At 24.3% G+C, this 17,901-nt stretch overlaps 3 protein-coding genes across 3 annotated transcripts; 2 read left to right on the top strand and 1 right to left on the bottom strand.

The window, feature by feature from the left end:
- Positions 1-72: 72 nt before the first annotated feature.
- On the bottom strand, positions 73-2,679 carry LOC122499887 (transmembrane protein 256-like). Its single transcript, XM_043608459.1, has 4 exons — positions 2,354-2,679; positions 1,856-2,000; positions 1,648-1,769; positions 73-420 (listed from the first exon to the last, which is right to left on the bottom strand). Exons 1-4 carry the CDS (start codon positions 2,441-2,443, stop codon positions 277-279), a joined length of 501 nt encoding a protein of 166 aa, XP_043464394.1. The 5' UTR covers positions 2,444-2,679; the 3' UTR covers positions 73-276.
- Positions 2,680-2,828: 149 nt separating this feature from the next.
- On the top strand, positions 2,829-4,719 carry LOC122499886. Its single transcript, XM_043608458.1, has 7 exons — positions 2,829-2,988; positions 3,097-3,300; positions 3,372-3,430; positions 3,668-3,793; positions 3,869-4,048; positions 4,137-4,319; positions 4,461-4,719. Coding segments are annotated over exons 1-7 (900 nt in total). The 5' UTR covers positions 2,829-2,987; the 3' UTR covers positions 4,608-4,719.
- A 706-nt stretch (positions 4,720-5,425) lies between these two features.
- LOC122499880 (membrane-bound transcription factor site-1 protease) lies at positions 5,426-17,149 on the top strand. The gene is made up of 14 exons (XM_043608445.1): positions 5,426-5,679; positions 5,801-6,355; positions 8,098-8,238; positions 8,319-8,528; positions 8,738-8,922; positions 9,259-9,550; positions 9,801-9,952; positions 10,173-10,453; positions 10,578-10,689; positions 10,762-11,020; positions 11,344-11,618; positions 11,913-12,172; positions 15,977-16,247; positions 16,567-17,149. The coding sequence occupies exons 2-14, from the start codon at positions 5,819-5,821 to the stop codon at positions 16,931-16,933; spliced, it is 3,342 nt and encodes a 1,113-aa protein (XP_043464380.1). The 5' UTR covers positions 5,426-5,679; positions 5,801-5,818; the 3' UTR covers positions 16,934-17,149.
- Positions 17,150-17,901: the final 752 nt, after the last annotated feature.

Raw genomic sequence — 17,901 nt, 5'->3', positions numbered from 1 at the left:
ATTTTATTAAATTAGTTTTATTTTATTAAATAAGTTTTATTTTATCAAATAAGTTTTTTGTTAGTAAATAAGTTTTATTTTATTAATTAAGTTTTATTTTAAGTAGAATTATTAAAAAACTACATTTTTGTTGAAGTATAAAAAGTCATATACATGAAAAGTTTTCTTAAATTTCTTAAGAAAATAACGTAACATTTAAACAAATTTCTTTTCAGGTGGAAGAAATTTAAATTATTCATGATAGTTAAGAATAAATTTGAAGAATGTCCTTTTTTTCTAAAGGCACATTGACAACCATCCTAGAATGAAGCACATTCCACCTACAGGTGTTAATCTGGAGTATGATTTGTCGCCGGTAAATGATGAATAATAACATGGACCACAAAATAATGTAATGCCCGACAGAAGTAAAGTCCCAGACTGTAAGAAAAATTTCATTTAGACATTTTGTAATTTTTTTTTATTGACTTAAATTTTACTAGTTTATTCTATTATTTTATTTATTAACTCTTTTTTTTATTTTAAATAACAGGGATCACAGTTATTTTTTCTTCATATAACATTAGGTAAAAAAGGGGATTTTAATTTTTAAATGGAGGTTTTAGATTAGAAAAAAGAGAATTTTTGAAAAGGAAAAAATTATTGTATTATAGGATTAATTGCAACTTCATGAAATTATGAATTAAAATTTGTATTATAATGCTACTTTTTTTAAACTCCATAAATTTTATTGTATCCAAATTTATTTATAATAAAATTCAGCAAAAAAGGTAAAATTTACTTTTCTGAAAAGGTAGAACTTTCTTCAAAAATAGTAAAACTTATTATTAAAAATTCTTATTTGCAAAATCATTTTTACTATTTACGAAAGCAAATTTATTGATAAAAATTAGTCGAATTTACTTTAAAAGCAATGAAATTAACTGCAGAAATAGTAAAATTTGCTAAAAAATAAATAAATAAATCGTCAGAAATCTAACGATTTCTTATTATCAGAGTAAATTTTATAATATCCGAAGCAAATTTCAGTAAAAATTACTTCGGACGAGGTAAAATTTACTCGAAAGTTAGTTAAATTTACTATTATATTATAAATTACTATTTCCAGAATTACTTTTACTATTTCCAAAAATAAATTTCTTTATAAAAATTAATAAACTTAACTTCAGAAGTCGTAACATTTACCCTAGAATTAACAACTTTCAATAAAAAATGTTACTACATTCAAAAAAACTTTTAAAAATTTCGACAAAATGAAAGTTGAAATGAAATGAAATTTTGGAAATATTAGTTTTTACATAATTGTTACCTTATATAAAAAAAAATTTTCCAAGTTTAAAAATTCTGATAAAATAATATACATATAAACAGAATTTAAGTTGCAAAAAGCCAAACTTGTTGCAAGAAGGAAACTTTTTGTTCAACGTAACAAAATTTTTTTTTTTTACTTACATGACATTTTATTAATCTTATTATTTTATTAATTTAAGAGGAAAAGAGAAAAAAGAAACTAACTGAGATCCCTGTTAAAATTTTTTTAAATTAATTAAATTAATTATTAATTATTATTAAATAAGTAAATTAATTAAACTGAATTTCATTTTACTTGAACGTAAAAAGTAATTAATTTTAATTACTACCACTTACTAAAAATGGAAATCTGCAGAGTGGCAATGATATTAGCGTCAATGTATGAAGGAAATGAAATTTCGAAGCCGTTTCAAATACTCTTCTTTCTTCAATACCTTTTTCATCAGGTGAAAACCTCCCTGAAAATCATAAAATGTTAATTAAAAGTCTAAACCAATTTGAAAGTTAAAACTATTTAAAAGATTTTCAATAAAAAATTATGTACTGTGGGAGCCATAAGCAGCCAAAATAACAGCAATTGCACCGCTGATACCGGCTAATCTGATAAATGGTCCTTTCGATGATGCCAATTGATATAAATCGGGTGGAGTCATTGCTATCAATTTTCCAGGTTTTCCTTTCAAGCCGAGCTGTAAAAGATTTTAATTTCTAAATTTTATTTATCATTAAACTTGCAAATGTATTTTAATTTCAGGAGCATTAATATTGAATATATTATCTTTAAATAATTATATTGCTTACTCATTCATTGAGGAAGTATTTTTGACTTTTGTATTATGATTTTTTATTCATGATAATTATACATGTAATTAATTTTTTATAATAATGATAATGTAGAATTTATTCAATAAATATTAAATTAAATTAAATATATAGAATTATAAACAAATTAGAATAAAAGAAATAAAAAAAATACAGAGAAATCTGAATGTTATTAAAAAAATTTGTAGGAAAGTTAGGTTATAATGCACACTTTACTTACAGAACTAGCCGCATTTTTTGCAACATAAATTGTTCCCGATGAAATCGGATTATTAAACATTATATAATTCATTGCTTCTTTCACTCCCATTTTAATTGTTTATATTAAAATTTATAATGAAAATATCTTTTTTTGATTAATAAATCTGTATCATCCTTATACCAGTGAGAATATTAAAAGCAAATGACAATCAATAATATTTCATTTAACTCACCTATAAAGGTGTTTTTATTCTAATAACAAAAATCTTCAAATATTACTTTTTTGTAAAATTTACAAATTACAATTGTTGAATTTGTTTTTTTTTCATAAATTTTAATACTATTTAAATCGAAAACAATAAATATCGATTTCAATTCGATTTCGTCGCTTTCGATTGGTCAGTAAATTTCGGACAAGTAACTGAACCAATCAGGAAGCGTTCTTTCTACCTAGGGAAATGTTTTTTAAATTTCGATATCCCTAGTATCTAGTAACTTCGATTGTTTACGTTTGCAGAGTTCAATTTTTTAGCCTTGTTTATTTATTGTTTGCCTTTTAAAAACTTTTATAAAACAATTAATATTTCAAGTGATTTCAAGAAACAATTTAAAAATAAAAAACGCTACTTATCTATATAATAGAAAATATAACAAGTAAGTAGTTTCAAAATGACCAAGAGGTTAAAAAATTCGTTTTTCGTTGATTGATAAAAACAATTGTTTATAGAATTGTTTGTAATTTTTCTAATTTATATATTTCAGTGAGTAATGAAAAAGTTATGATGGATATTTACAATGCTCTAGTACTCTTGCAATATCCAAGGATAACCTTAATAAATTCAAAGGACATTGAAACACAAATTCTCGGTGGTGACAATCGAATTTGTTTATTGTCGTGGCTCCTTCAACAAAATCCCAAATATTCTTTTCCACTTTTAAATAAATTAAAAGGAGAAGCACTAGAAGGTAGTATATTTAAAATTTTTTAAATTAACGATTAGTGTACATTTTTTTTTAAAATTGATATTAATTTTCAGAAGAGTTATTCAAATATTATTCACAAATTGGTATTTGCCGAGACAAAGAACAATTATTAGTAAGTTGAAAATTTTGTTGTATTTTCAATTCTATTTTCATGTTTTAATATTTTTTAGAGTATTTTATTTATTTAGTTTATTTTCATTTAGCGTTATTTCGTTTTTTTCGTATTCGTTCGTATAAACAAAACTTTAGGGATTCATTTTTAGTTTATTTTGTTATTTAGTTTCTTTTATTTTTTTTTAATTAATTTTTATTTATTTTTATTTTATTTAAATTTTTCATTATTTTACAGGGTAAATGTTCATTGAGAAATCAACAGAGTACACTTAAATTATTACTGTTGTTTATAAAAAATATCAATAAAGGCGAAAGACAAGAGGATGAAACGAACGATGTATCTGTCAACGATACGTTGCAGGTAATTATTACAAATTATAAATTTATATTTTCTTTCCCTTTATTTTCCAAATTTAAAATTTGATAATTTTTTCAGAACTATTTTGAGAAGAATGTGAATATTTTACCCGAGGATTTTAGTCTTATTACAAAATTAAGTCAATCTGAGACGAGTAAATATATCGAGGAGACTAGAAGAAACGTTGAAGAAATTCAAAAACAAAATTCTGCTTCGAAAAATAAATCTTTTCAAAATACGGCAGAAATATTACACGAGGTATTTTTCCTTCTTAATAACGAACTTTATAAATAAATTATGAATTTATTTAATTTTTAAATAAATAAATACTTTAAATAATTTTCAGGAAAAACTAAACTTCGTTCCAGACATAAAAAATGATGTAATGAAAATAAATTTGGAAGAATTTGCCAAATCGTTCAAAGACCTCGAAACTGTTTCGAAGGATTCGCACACTGCTCGGCCTGAAATATCCAATATGAATAAAATAATTGATGGGATGAATTTCAATTTTTCTACAATTGAACAGGTATTTGGCAAACTCTTTATATTTGGAAAAATCTTTTCACTAATTGGTTTACTTTCTAATTTATTTCATTCTGATAATGATATAAATGTCTTATTAAAAATACAAAAAATAGAATCTAATGAATTATATTTTCTCAATTAGGCAATAAATTGCAAAGAGAAAATTGCACAATTAACTGTTCCAACTGGAGTACGAACGTTAAATACACCTCTCACTGAAACCGTAGATGAAAGTGTATTTTGGCTTCAACGAGTTTCTAATGCTCAGACAAAAGTCGAAAATTTTTGACAGAGAAGCATGTTATTTAAAATACAATAAACCTATATTTATTTTTAAATTAAAATTCTATATTTTCAAATGTTTTTAAAGCAATAACTTATCAAATTGAATTTAAATTATTTTTTGATTTTTTTAAAATGAAAAATTAACTATTGAAAAAAGTTTTATTAATAAAAAAATTTTTCAGCGCATTACAAACTTATTTTATTATTTTATTCATTATCAATAATAAATTGCGTTTTTTAAAACACATTTTTCTTTATAATAAATAAATTTCATTATTTAAAAATTTAAAAATTTCAATAAAAATTAGTAAACTTTACTTCAGAAGTAATAAAATTGACTCCGGAAGTAATAATTTTTAATAACAAATCAAACGAAGAATATTCAAAGAAAATTTAAAAATACAGAAATACTTTTGTACAAAAATTAACTGTGGGAATAGTAAAATTTACAATAAAAAATTGTTATTTACCTACAAAATAATTCTTACTATCTCCGAAGACAAATTTCTTTACAAAAATATTAATTAAATTTACTTCAAAAGTACTGGAAATTGTAAATTTTTATTTATTGTAAACAATAAATTGATTTTTTTAAACACATTTTTCTTTATAATAAATAAATTTCATCAAATTTCAAATAAATTTCAATTGAAAAATTCATAAAAATGTTTTAAAAAGAAAAATTATAATTTTAATAAATTAAAGTTTATTTAAATTAAATAAAAATAATTAATTAAATTAATTTATTTAAATTAAAATTTATTTGATATGTTATACCATTGTAAGTATATCTATATATATCACGTTTGACTTTTCCTTTTTGGTTATGTTCGTTGTTTTCAATTTCGAATGAAACGTCACATTTTCATGCACCAGATCAATCACGAGAGAAATTCTTGTTTTCCACTTTGTTTATCATTACAACGAATAAAATTTTATCTCAGTTTTACGTGAAACTATGATGTGTGTATTATTAAATACAAACAAATGTCACAATTCCAAGGACTTGAGTTAGCAGGAGGAAAATTTAGGTTATAAAACAATGTTGACTAAAATTAATAGAGTAAATTTACAAAGTAAGTGTAATTTTCATTATTTTCATCCAAATAAATAAGATAAAATTCTATACGAATTATAATTATATTTACATCTTTTTTCCAAAAATAAAACATAACCAAAAAAAAAAAAAAATTACAGGTTAAAAATAATAATAGTATGAAACCGCATATACTTTTCATACAAGTTTTTCTCCTATTGATGAATTTCATTGTCACTGAAAGTAACGAGAAACTTGACGAACAATTAAAACAAAACGCGTCAACAATATCTGAAGCATTTTACGAATTGAATAATTTAAATTCAATTTCATGTAATACATCGCAAAATACACAGGAGATTAAGGTGGAATTTTCGAGTAGTGTTATTAAAAATGAATATATTGTTGCATTCAATGGATATTATAAGCCGAGGACACGTGAAAATTATATTCGAGCTGCTCTAAATTCATCGGATGTGAAAAATTGGAAAATATTGAATCGCAATAATCCTGCGAGTGGATTTCCAAGTGATTTCGATGTTGTTCTTATTGAGGAGAATGATAAATATTCAGGACTCAGTGCACTCACTGATCATCCACTTGTACGACGTGTTACACCTCAGAGACTCGTGAAAAGAACATTGAAATTCGCCGAAACCAATGAAGATGATGGTTATCCAGAGTATAAGAATTTTAAAAGAAAAATCAATAGTTTTGTGAGTTGGAAAATTTAATTAATTTTTGTTTGCTTCATTATTTTTTTAAACTTCCATACAGGAGGTTTTTAATTTATTTTTTTTTTTAATTTAAATATTTAAACAGAATTACCACAGGGAAAAGTCAGGGATTTCTATTAAAATTTCTGTAAAAAAAGGGAATTTTTAGAATTCATTAGAAAATTCCGAATTTTTGTGTCTTTTTTGCTTGCCACATAAACTATGAAATTACCACGAATTCTAATGAAAAACCTTCAATTTTTTCTATTTCTGACAATAATTTCTCTTTAAAAAAATTAATCCTTGAAGAAATATCATAAAATTATTTCCTGTAAATTATTTAATGAATAATTTTACTTAAATATTTCAAAATTAATTGAATTTTAAAAGAGTTGCGTTTACAATTTTCAAAAATAGATGAACATTAAAAGGTTTTAATTTAAAATTTTATAAAATTTAAATTTTTAATGAATTTTATTAAAAAAAATTTAAATAATTCAAATTCTTCTGAAATAAGTTAAATTTTTTAATAAATATTTAATTAATTATTAAAAATAATGGATTTATAGAAGAATTTTAGTCAACACTAAAAAAGAATTGAAATTTTGAGAAGTTACAAGTGATTGCAGAAATTCAATTATTTTCAAAAGTAACAAAATTCTTCGCAGAAATTTAATTATATTAAAAAACTTTTCAAAAATTCTCGTCAAAATTTCAATTATCTTCATAAATTATTATTAAATTCCTTTCCAAAATTCAATTATTATCAACAGTTTTTAAAAAATTCTTAACGAAATTTCAATTATTTTCAAAAATTACAATAAAACTTTCATAGGTGTTCAATTATTTTTAATAGAATTTTAATTCAATTCCTTGAAAAATTTATCGCAAAATTTCAATTATTTTTATTACAATTTTAATCAAATTCCTCAAAAAATGTAATTATTCTTAAAAATTTTATTAAAATTCTTCAAAAGAATTCAATTATTTTAATTATCAAAGAATTAATTAACCCAAATAAAAATAAAATTTATAATATTTATTATATATTATTTATATTATTATTTATATTATTTATTTTTAAGAATTTAATTATTTTTAATATAATTTTAATTAAATTATTCTTTTAAATTTTCATAAAATGATTCAAATAAATAAATATCTAGTTTCACAGGAATTCAATTATTTAAAAAAAAATTAAGAAAAATTGTTTCAAGAATTCAATTATTTTCATAAATAATGAAATTTTTAAAACAATCAATTATTTTCATAAATAATAATATTTATCGCAGAATTTCAATTATTTTTAATACAATTTTAATCGAATTCCTCGAAAAATGTAATTACATATTCTTAAAAATTTTATTAAAATTCGTCAAAAGAATTCAATTACCTATTTAAAAAATTCGATGACAAAATTTTGGGAATTTTCTAATAAAAATTGATTTAAAAATGAATTTCGGTTAATATTTTAGATTATACATAATTGAATATTAAAAGCATTATAGTTTGAATTTTTAGAAATAATTGAATTTTGAAATAAAATTCTTAGCAGAAATTCCATTATTTTCAAAAATTATCAATTATTTTCATAAATAATAAAAATTTTTTTGTGGCAACTCTGTTAAATGATATTTTAATTTAATGTTAATTTAGTTAATTTAACGTTAATTTAGTGAAGAGAATACACCTTTTTGAAGAAAGAATGTTTTCGAATAGTAATGGAAAATTTTAATTTGCAGAAAACTTCTAATTCGAATGCTGGACAGACACCTTCTAGACATGCATCGAGGAGATTGCTTCGTGCTATTCCACGACAAATTACGAGTATTCTTCAAGCGGACGTTTTATGGGGAATGGGGGTAACAGGACGGGGAATAAAGGTACTTTTTTATTTTAGGAATATAATGGAAACATTAAGAAAAGAGGAAAAATTAATAAATTTTCTCATGGCTTTTTTTAGGTAGCAGTTTTTGACACTGGCCTCGCGGCTAGTCATCCTCATTTTAAAAAGATCGAGGAACGCACTGACTGGACAAATGAAAAAACTGTCGAGGATGGTCTTGGTCATGGAACTTTCGTCGCTGGAGTAATTGCATCGTCATCTAAAGAATGCTTTGGTCTCGCTCCAGATGCGGAACTTCATATTTTTCGCGTCTTCACCAATTCTCAAGTATTTTTTTTTTCTCTTAATTCTTTCTTTAATTTATTTTTAAGTCCTTTTTTATTTTCCTCTTTTGTTTCTTTTTTTCTATTTATTAAATCTTTTTAATTAAATTTCTTGAATAACTATTTTGAATATCTATGTGAATAACTATTTTATAATAACTATTAACAATTAATTTTTATTGTTTTTCTGTAATTTATTTCCTTCTGTTGTAGGTCTCTTATACGTCGTGGTTCCTCGACGCTTTTAATTATGCAATACTGACGAAAGTAACAGTTTTGAATCTTAGTATTGGAGGTCCAGATTTTATGGATCATCCTTTCGTTGATAAGGTTTGGGAACTCACTGCTAATGGCGTTATTATGGTATCGGCGATTGGCAACGATGGTCCTTTATATGGGTGAGAAAATAATTGCAGAGAATATTTAAAATATATTAGATTTATCAAGGAAAATTGTATAGAAATTTTTATACAAATTTACTTATAACGTTTATACAAAAAAGAAAGAAATTTACAATCGAAATAGTAAACTCTTCCTCTCAATACTTTAATTTACAAATTACATGTTTAATAATTATTTTCTAATAAAACTTCTTTATAATTTTGCATTCTTTTAATTTACATTTACATTTTTACGTTTACGTCTATATTTAATTTTCCTTATTTTAATTTACAAAAATGATAATATAATATTATTAATATAATAATTGTATTATAATTTATATATTATTTCAGTACATTGAATAATCCAGCTGATCAAATGGACGTGATTGGCGTCGGTGGAATTAATTGGGACGATCAAATTGCTGGTTTTTCTTCACGTGGAATGACAACGTGGGAATTGCCTTTTGGCTACGGCCGAGTGAAACCCGATTTGGTAATGTACGGCTCAGGAGTGCAAGGTTCAGCACTAGAGAGTGGTTGCAGAAAACTTTCAGGTACTTCCGTCGCTAGTCCCGTTGTCGCTGGAGCTGTTGCACTTCTAGCCAGTGGTTTTCTTAGCTCCGATGGCACACTGGACGAAAAGGTATAATAATTCCCAAAAACAAAGAAGAAACCAATAGTTATTTTATAAATTCTAGTTTTCTTTAGAAACATTGGAAAACAAATTTTATTTTTTTTCTTCTTTATAAAATTCTAAATTCATCAAAAACTAAATTAAAGTTATTTCATTATTTTGATTTTTTATTTGTGTAATCTACGGTTTTTAATATTTTATTTTAATTTTTAATTTTATTTACCCTATAATTTGACTTAATTTATTTTATTTAATTCAGATAACACCAGCCAGTATGAAGCAGGCGTTATTAGAATCAGCGAGAAGATTACCAGGAGTTGGAATGTTTGAACAAGGTGCAGGAAGATTAGATTTATTGAGTGCTTTTCTCTATTTACGTTCATACACACCTACGGTTACATTAAGTCCAAAGTACGTTAATATTATTTACAAAATAGTAATAATAAATAAATAAAAATAAAATTAATTTTTTAGTTTATAAAATAGTGTAAAAATCAAGTTCATCTAAAACTTTTAGTTCTTTTTATAATAACTTTAAAATAAAATATATAATTTGTTTTATACGATAAATCAACAATATTTCGAAAGGAATTTACTGAAATAATAAAATTTTATTTGTTTCTTTAAATAGTTACGTGGACTTGACGGAGTGTCAGTATATGTGGCCTTATTGCACTCAAGCAATTTATCACACTGGAATGCCAACAATTGTCAATGTCACTATTTTAAATGGTCTCGGTGTATCCGGTTATGTGGCGGATTTAAAATGGCATCCTTACACCCTCGATGGAAATGGAGAAAAACTCGACGTTTCATTGAGTCATTGCGATGTTCTTTGGCCCTGGTCCGGATGGCTTGCCGTTTCAATTACAGTTCCAGAGTCGGCAAGCGACTGGCGTGGAATCGCTCGTGGTAATTTTAATTTCAAATAATTTTTGATAAATTAACAATAATAATCGAAAATATATTATTAAATACATTGTTAGTTTAATAAAAATTAATTCGTATTGAAAATTAACTTAAATTAATTTTTCAGGTCACATTTCTCTGACGATCGAATCGCCGCCGAATGCTGGCGAAACGGAACCAAGACGATCGACTGTTGAATTATCCTTGACAGCAAAAATTATTCCGACCCCACCGCGACAGTACGTAGAGTATTTTTTATAGTTGATAATTTTCTTTGCTGCTTCTTAACGAGTTTAATTTTTTCTTTTTAGTAAACGAATTTTGTGGGATCAATATCACAATTTACGTTATCCACCAGGCTATTTTCCGAGGGATGATTTGAGAGCTAAAAACGATCCTCTCGATTGGAATGGAGATCATATTCACACTAATTTTAAAGAAATGTACCAACATTTACGTAATGTGGGTTATTATCTCGAAGTATTGGGATCGCCGTTTATTTGCTTCAATGCAAAAAATTATGGTACTCTACTTATTGTTGACAGTGAGGAAGAATTCTTTCCCGAAGAGGTTTGAAATAATTTCTCAATTTTTTTCTAATCTATTTATTTTAATTTCCAAACGCTTATTTATTTACTTCTTTAATTGTTTACTTACTTTACTTACTTCGTTAATTACTTATTTTTTACTTCTTTAATTATTTATTTTTTTACTTCTTCAATTATTTATTTATTTACTTATTTTTTTTACTTCTTTCAATTACTTATTTAGTTACTTCTGTAATTATTTCTTTATTTACTTCTGTATTGCTTATTTACATATTTGCATATTTAATTAATTATTTATTTACCTACTTATTTAGTTATTCATTCGGTTATTTATTTATTTAATAGATAGTGAAATTGAAGGAAGACGTGGAAGAAAAGGGCCTGTCGGTCGTAGTATTTGCCGATTGGTACAATGTCACCGTAATGGAGAAAGTGAAATTTTATGATGAAAATACGCGTCAATGGTGGATACCAGACACTGGTGGTGCAAATGTTCCGGCTTTGAATGACTTACTCTATCCTAATTGGGGCATAGCTTTTAGCAGCAGTGTTCGAGATGGTCAATTTGTCCTGGGACAACATCCACCAGTGACATACGCTTCCGGAACTACCATTGCTCGGTAAATTTAAAACTTTATTTGTTCAAAATAAATCCACCAGTTATTATGATAGTAAAATTGTAATTAAAATTCAAACTTGACCGAAACGATAGTAAACAGATAAATTAGTAAATAAATTAATAATTAAATTAATAAATTAATTAACTTATAATTGAACTAATAAACAAATTAATTTATAATAGAATTAATAAATAAATTAATTTATAATTAAATTAATAGATTAATAAATTAATTACTAGTAGAGAAGAAATATTAAATTAGTAGAGAAAAAAATTTAATGGAAATAATTTTCAGTTTTCCAAAAGAGGGTTTTCTTCTACATGCTTCGCTTCACGATCAGGGCGAGGAATTGCTCACCGAAACCGAAGTAAAAACATCCTCGTTGACTCCGGTTTTAGGTTTATTTCAAACAAAAAGTCAGGAATTGAGTAAAAAAAGTGAAGATACTATTAAAGAAGCGGAGAATAATGAAAATGAAAAATCATCAACTGTTCCTGGTAGACTTGTAGTTTATGGTGATTCCAATTGCATCGACGACATTCATTCACAAAAACGTAAGACAATTTGCAAATTTTATTTTTTGTCTTCACAGGGTTACCACAAAAATTTTATTTCGCTTTTTCCTGATTTACAAATAGAATTTTTATTTTTTCTCTGATTACTATAATAAAAATCAAAGGGTTTTGAATTTTCAATTCAAAAAATTAAATTCAAACAATTTATTTAATTTAAATTTTAAAAAAATTGAATTCAAATAATTAATTCAATTTAATTAAACAAAATTTGAATTTAAAGAATTTATTCAATTGAAATTCAAATAAATTGAATTCAGATAATTCATTTAAATCAAATTAAAAAAAATTGATTTGAATTTTAATTTTAAAAAATTTGAATTTAAATAATTTATTCAATTCAAATTGAAATAAATTGAATTCATATTTCAATTAAATAAAACTCAAAAAAATTGAATTCAAATTCAAAATAATTTTAATTCAAAAAATGTATTCAATTCAAATTTATAAATTTTATTCAATTCAAATTAAAAAAAATTGAATTCAAAATTCATTGAATTCAAATTCAATTATCAAAAAAATAAAAATGAATATTTTTAAAAGCAAAAATTAAAGGGCATAGCCGGATAAGTATGCAAAAAGTGCCCCCGCATGTATTTAATTCATAATTTATCCATACATTCCTACCCACTTAAAGATAACATTCTGAAATTTTGAACTCAAAATTCGCTTTTTTAGGGGAGTTATGGAGGGGGAAAGAAAAATCAAAAAATGCGTTTTTCTCGAAAACTACTGAACCGATTTTAATGAAATTTAAATATGTTATAAATGTCAACAAAACGGTTTAAAAAAAATTTTTTGAAATTTTTTTTTCAAAAAAATCCAAAAAAATTTTTTTTTTGAATTTTTCAAAAATTTTTTTTTTTTATTTTTTTAAGAGCGACACCCGCCATTTTTTTACTATTTACTCGTTAAAGTGTCTATTTTAAGAAAAAAATTTTTCTCAATTTTTTTTTGAGGTGCGTGATGGTGAAAAAAAATAAAAACCGCAAGTGGGTACAATGTACAGCTTAAATTTTGAAAAATCTATCATATTCTTTAAAAATTTGTTATTTCGAGTCATTTTTAGGTTTCTAATTATAAAATTACTATAGAATTTAAAAAATTCAAAATGGCGCATCCAAGATGGCGGAAAATTTTCCTAAACGTGAATCATATTTTGAAGTTTCATAACAAAAATTTCAGATACAATTAACTGGGGCTTAGGGGGTTAAGTGTGCAAAAACTGCCCCCGCATCTATTTTTCTTAAATTTGGCCCATATATTACTATCTATTTGACTATATTTTTCTGCAATTTTGAACTCAAAATTCGCTTTTTTGGGGGAGTTATGGAGGGGGAACGAGAAATCAAAAAACTTATTTTTCTCGAAAACTACTAAACCGATTTTAATGAAATTTTAAGAGGTTGTAAATATAGATAAAACGATTTTAGTAAAAAAAAATCAAAATTTTTTTGTCAAAAAAAAATCAAAATTATTTTGTAAAAAAAATCAAAAAATTTTTTTTTGAAATTTTCAAAAATTTTTTCAGGGTTATTTTTTTAAGTGACCACTTTCTCTTTTGTTGTAAAAAGTACTTTATAATGTCCCTTTTAACATATATTTTTTCCAAATTTTTAAAAAATATAGTTTTTGAGCAAAATGTCAAAAACCATGGTCATGCTATTTGTCACGTACGGGAATGCACATATATACATATGGGCAATTTCATGTGATAGGGTATAGCCGGATAAGTATGGAAAAAGTGACCCAAATATATTTTTCCTATTCATTCCTACCCACAAAATAACTTTTTGAAATGTTTAACTCAAACTTTTAATTTTTGTGAGCTTATGGAGGGAAAAAAATCGAAAAAACGCATTTTTCTCTAAAACTATTGTATGCATTTTAATGAGCTTTGGATATGTTGAAAAGACAATTAAAGAGATAAAAAAACAAATTTCAAATTCTTTTTTCAAAAAATTCCAAAAATCTGTTTTTTAAAAAATTTTATTTTGAAATTTTCAGAATTTACTGTGACACACACTGAAATCATGTCAGGCAAAATTTTTTAATTAAGTAGATCACATAAGAGACTGAAATGATAAAATACATAAAAATGTCACATTAAAAGAACCAAAAAAATTTTTTTCTGAAAATTTCAAAATAAAATTTTTTAAAAAACAGATTTTTGGAATTTTTTGAAAAAAGAATTTGAAATTTGTTTTTTTATCTCTTTAATTGTCTTTTCAACATATCCAAAGCTCATTAAAATGCATACAATAGTTTTAGAGAAAAATGCGTTTTTCGATTTTTTTCCCTCCATAAGCTCACAAAAATTAAAAGTTTGAGTTAAACATTTCAAAAAGTTATTTTGTGGGTAGGAATGAATAGGAAAAATATATTTGGGTCACTTTTTCCATACTTATCCGGCTATACCCTATCACATGAAATTGCCCATATGTATATATGTGCATTCCCGTACGTGACAAATAGCATGACCATGGTTTTTGACATTTTGCTCAAAAACTATATTTTTTAAAAATTTGGAAAAAATATATGTTAAAAGGGACATTATAAAGTACTTTTTACAACAAAAGAGAAAGTGGTCACTTAAAAAAATAACCCTGAAAAAATTTTTGAAAATTTCAAAAAAAAATTTTTTGATTTTTTTTACAAAATAATTTTGATTTTTTTTTACTAAAATCGTTTTATCTATATTTACAACCTCTTAAAATTTCATTAAAATCGGTTTAGTAGTTTTCGAGAAAAATAAGTTTTTTGATTTCTCGTTCCCCCTCCATAACTCCCCCAAAAAAGCGAATTTTGAGTTCAAAATTGCAGAAAAATATAGTCAAATAGATAGTAATATATGAGCCAAATTTAAGAAAAATAGATGCGGGGGCAGTTTTTGCACACTTAACCCCCTAAGCCCCAGTTAATTGTATCTGAAATTTTTGTTATGAAACTTCAAAATATGATTCACGTTTAGGAAAATTTTCCGCCATCTTGGATGCGCCATTTCGAATTTTTTAAATTCTATAGTAATTTTATAATTAGAAACCTAAAAATGACTCGAAATAACAAATTTTTAAAGAATATGATAGATTTTTCAAAATTTAAGCTGTACATTGTACCCACTTGCGGTTTTTATTTTTTTTCACCATCACGCACCTCAAAAAAAAATTGAGAAAAATTTTTTTCTTAAAATAGACACTTTAACGAGTAAATAGTAAAAAAATGGCGGGTGTCGCTCTTAAAAAAATATAAAAAAAAAATTTTTGAAAAATTCAAAAAAAAAATTTTTTTGGATTTTTTTGAAAAAAAAATTTCAAAAAATTTTTTTTAAACCGTTTTGTTGACATTTATAACATATTTAAATTTCATTAAAATCGGTTCAGTAGTTTTCGAGAAAAACGCATTTTTTGATTTTTCTTTCCCCCTCCATAACTCCCCTAAAAAAGCGAATTTTGAGTTCAAAATTTCAGAATGTTATCTTTAAGTGGGTAGGAATGTATGGATAAATTATGAAATAAATACATGCGGGGGCACTTTTTGCATACTTATCCGGCTATGCCCTTTACAAGTTTAAGAGTGTTTACCTATTTTTAAAATAAAATTAGTCGCACTTTGCTAACTTTTCTCGATTATTTTCAAAAAATTTCAAATCTTTTAAAAATTAACTAATTAACAAAAATTAATTAATTTCGTAGAAAAAATTAATATATTTATTTAAAACAAAAAAAAATTACATAGGTATATATTTTTATGAATGGAAATTATGGAAAGAGAAATTTTTTATTTCAGCGTGCTTCTGGATGTTGGACGCTCTATTAGAATATGCAAATACAGGACATATTCCATTAATTTTTGAAGAAGAGGAGGGTCGCCATAAAACAATTAATGACGATCAGGCGAAATTAGACGAATTGCCAAAGCGAATTGAAAGTAGTCACTTGAGTCGTCACAGCAAAGTTGTGAATAATGACACACTGGGAAAAGACAGATTTCGTCCTCTAACGCCTTGTCCGGTTCTACTTCCTGCTACACCTTATCCACTCAATGAATCAATTCCAATGTACGAATTATTTTTTTAAAAAATCTTCTATTTCAATTTTTAATTATAGCAAATATTGAAACAAGTTTCAATTTTTATTTGTAATAATTATTGAAAGCCATTTCAATTTTTAATTACAATAAATATTCAAACCTATTTCAATTTTTAATTACAATAAAATTGAAGTAAATATTTTTAATTATTTCAAATTAATATTGGAAATAATTGAACAATCTTTGTTTCAAATTAATATTTGAAATAATTAAAAATCTACAAATTTCAAAAATTACTTAAATGTTATGCATATAAAATTAAAATTATATCTTCTTTTTCATTTCAGAAATTCTCACAAATCACAGACATTAAAGTCGTTAAAGGAATCAGTGGTGGCCATGGTGCCATTGCCACAAAATTCAAAATCATGGATAAGAAGACGCGGTGGTGGAGTGATAAGCGACACATTGAATCAAATTGATTCCTACAGTAGTATAATTGAAGAATCGACCACTAATGATCAAACGAAAAAATGGTTAAATATAAAATTACCAAGTTACGCCGCTCTAACGATGATAATTTGTGGAATTTTAATCTATGCATTAAATCGCTGGGGTTTATGTGGAGTTAAAAGATCTCGTAGAAAGAGAACAATTGGTAGATTGCGTAGAATTATTCAAGTGATAACTGTTCGTAAAGTGCCTCAAATGTAGGTTTATATTATTATATATATTATATTTGACATAGACTGATATAGATAATTAATCTTTTAAAAATGACGGTAACACTTTTATACTCTATCTTTTCTCTTGGTGCACAAGAACAAATTTTTATTCCATTTTATTTTTTAAAGGGAAAAAAAATTTTTTACTCTTCTTTTATTTTTTATTTTTTTTTAGTCAACTTGGGAATATTAAATATAAAAAATTATATCGTTAATTAATGAAATATTTTTATGCATTAATGTGTAAAAAAATAGATTAATATATAAAAATGATTTATTATCTATAAATTAACATATAGAGAATTATTATTCTGACGGGTACTTTTTTTGAATTTTATTCTAACGCCACTGTCACAAAATTTTAATAGAAAAATAAAAATAAGGAAACAGTTTCAGATATTTCAAACTATTTTGTGTTCATCTATCACTAGTAATAATAATAATAATAATAATAATAATAATTGTGCGAAAACTTTTATTTTTAGGCGCTACTAAATACTAATAATTCATAAGGGATTTTAAATATAAATATTTATAGAATTTTTGAATAAAGTTTACTATTTTTATTTAAATAAATATTGTATTATTGCAAACTATTGTCTATTATAGCTGTGAAATTTGTAATATTATAAATAAACATGAATGTATTTTATTAAATTTATTTGTCTAATTAATTTGACTAATTGTAGTTAGTTGTTGTTCGCTTTTTTGTTTTCTAACATTATACTTAAATTATTCTTATTTATTTATATTTTATTCATATTTACTTAAATATTTTCAACTTTAAAATTATAATTTATTAAATATCATTGAATTCTTGCAAAGAATTTTATCAAAAAATTTGTGAATAATTAAATTCCTTCGAACAATTTTATTATATTTATGAAAATAATTGAATTCTTGTGAAGAAAAGTTTATTAAAATTTTTGATAATCTTACATTCTTTCGAAGAATTTC

Source organism: Leptopilina heterotoma, unplaced genomic scaffold, assembly GCF_015476425.1.
Source record: "Leptopilina heterotoma isolate Lh14 unplaced genomic scaffold, ASM1547642v1 Lhet_177, whole genome shotgun sequence".
NCBI classification, from domain to species: Eukaryota; Metazoa; Arthropoda; class Insecta; order Hymenoptera; family Figitidae; genus Leptopilina; species Leptopilina heterotoma.
The sequence above is the reverse complement of the archived record's forward strand: the minus strand, read 5'-3'. Positions and strand labels throughout refer to the sequence as shown.

Coding starts and splice junctions, on each gene's coding strand:
- LOC122499887 (XM_043608459.1), bottom strand. CDS start 2,443: ATGGGAGTGAAAGAAGCAATGAATTATATAATGTTTAATAATCCGATT. Junction 1,770..1,855: donor GGCTGCTTATGGCTCCCACA/GTACATAATTTT, acceptor TATGATTTTCAG/GGAGGTTTTCACCTGATGAA. Junction 421..1,647: donor TCTGCAGATTTCCATTTTTA/GTAAGTGGTAGT, acceptor TTTTTCTTACAG/TCTGGGACTTTACTTCTGTC.
- LOC122499880 (XM_043608445.1), top strand. CDS start 5,819: ATGAAACCGCATATACTTTTCATACAAGTTTTTCTCCTATTGATGAAT. Junction 8,239..8,318: donor TAACAGGACGGGGAATAAAG/GTACTTTTTTAT, acceptor GGCTTTTTTTAG/GTAGCAGTTTTTGACACTGG. Junction 8,923..9,258: donor AACGATGGTCCTTTATATGG/GTGAGAAAATAA, acceptor ATATTATTTCAG/TACATTGAATAATCCAGCTG.
- LOC122499886 (XM_043608458.1), top strand. Junction 3,431..3,667: donor GAGACAAAGAACAATTATTA/GTAAGTTGAAAA, acceptor ATTATTTTACAG/GGTAAATGTTCATTGAGAAA. Junction 3,794..3,868: donor CTGTCAACGATACGTTGCAG/GTAATTATTACA, acceptor TAATTTTTTCAG/AACTATTTTGAGAAGAATGT.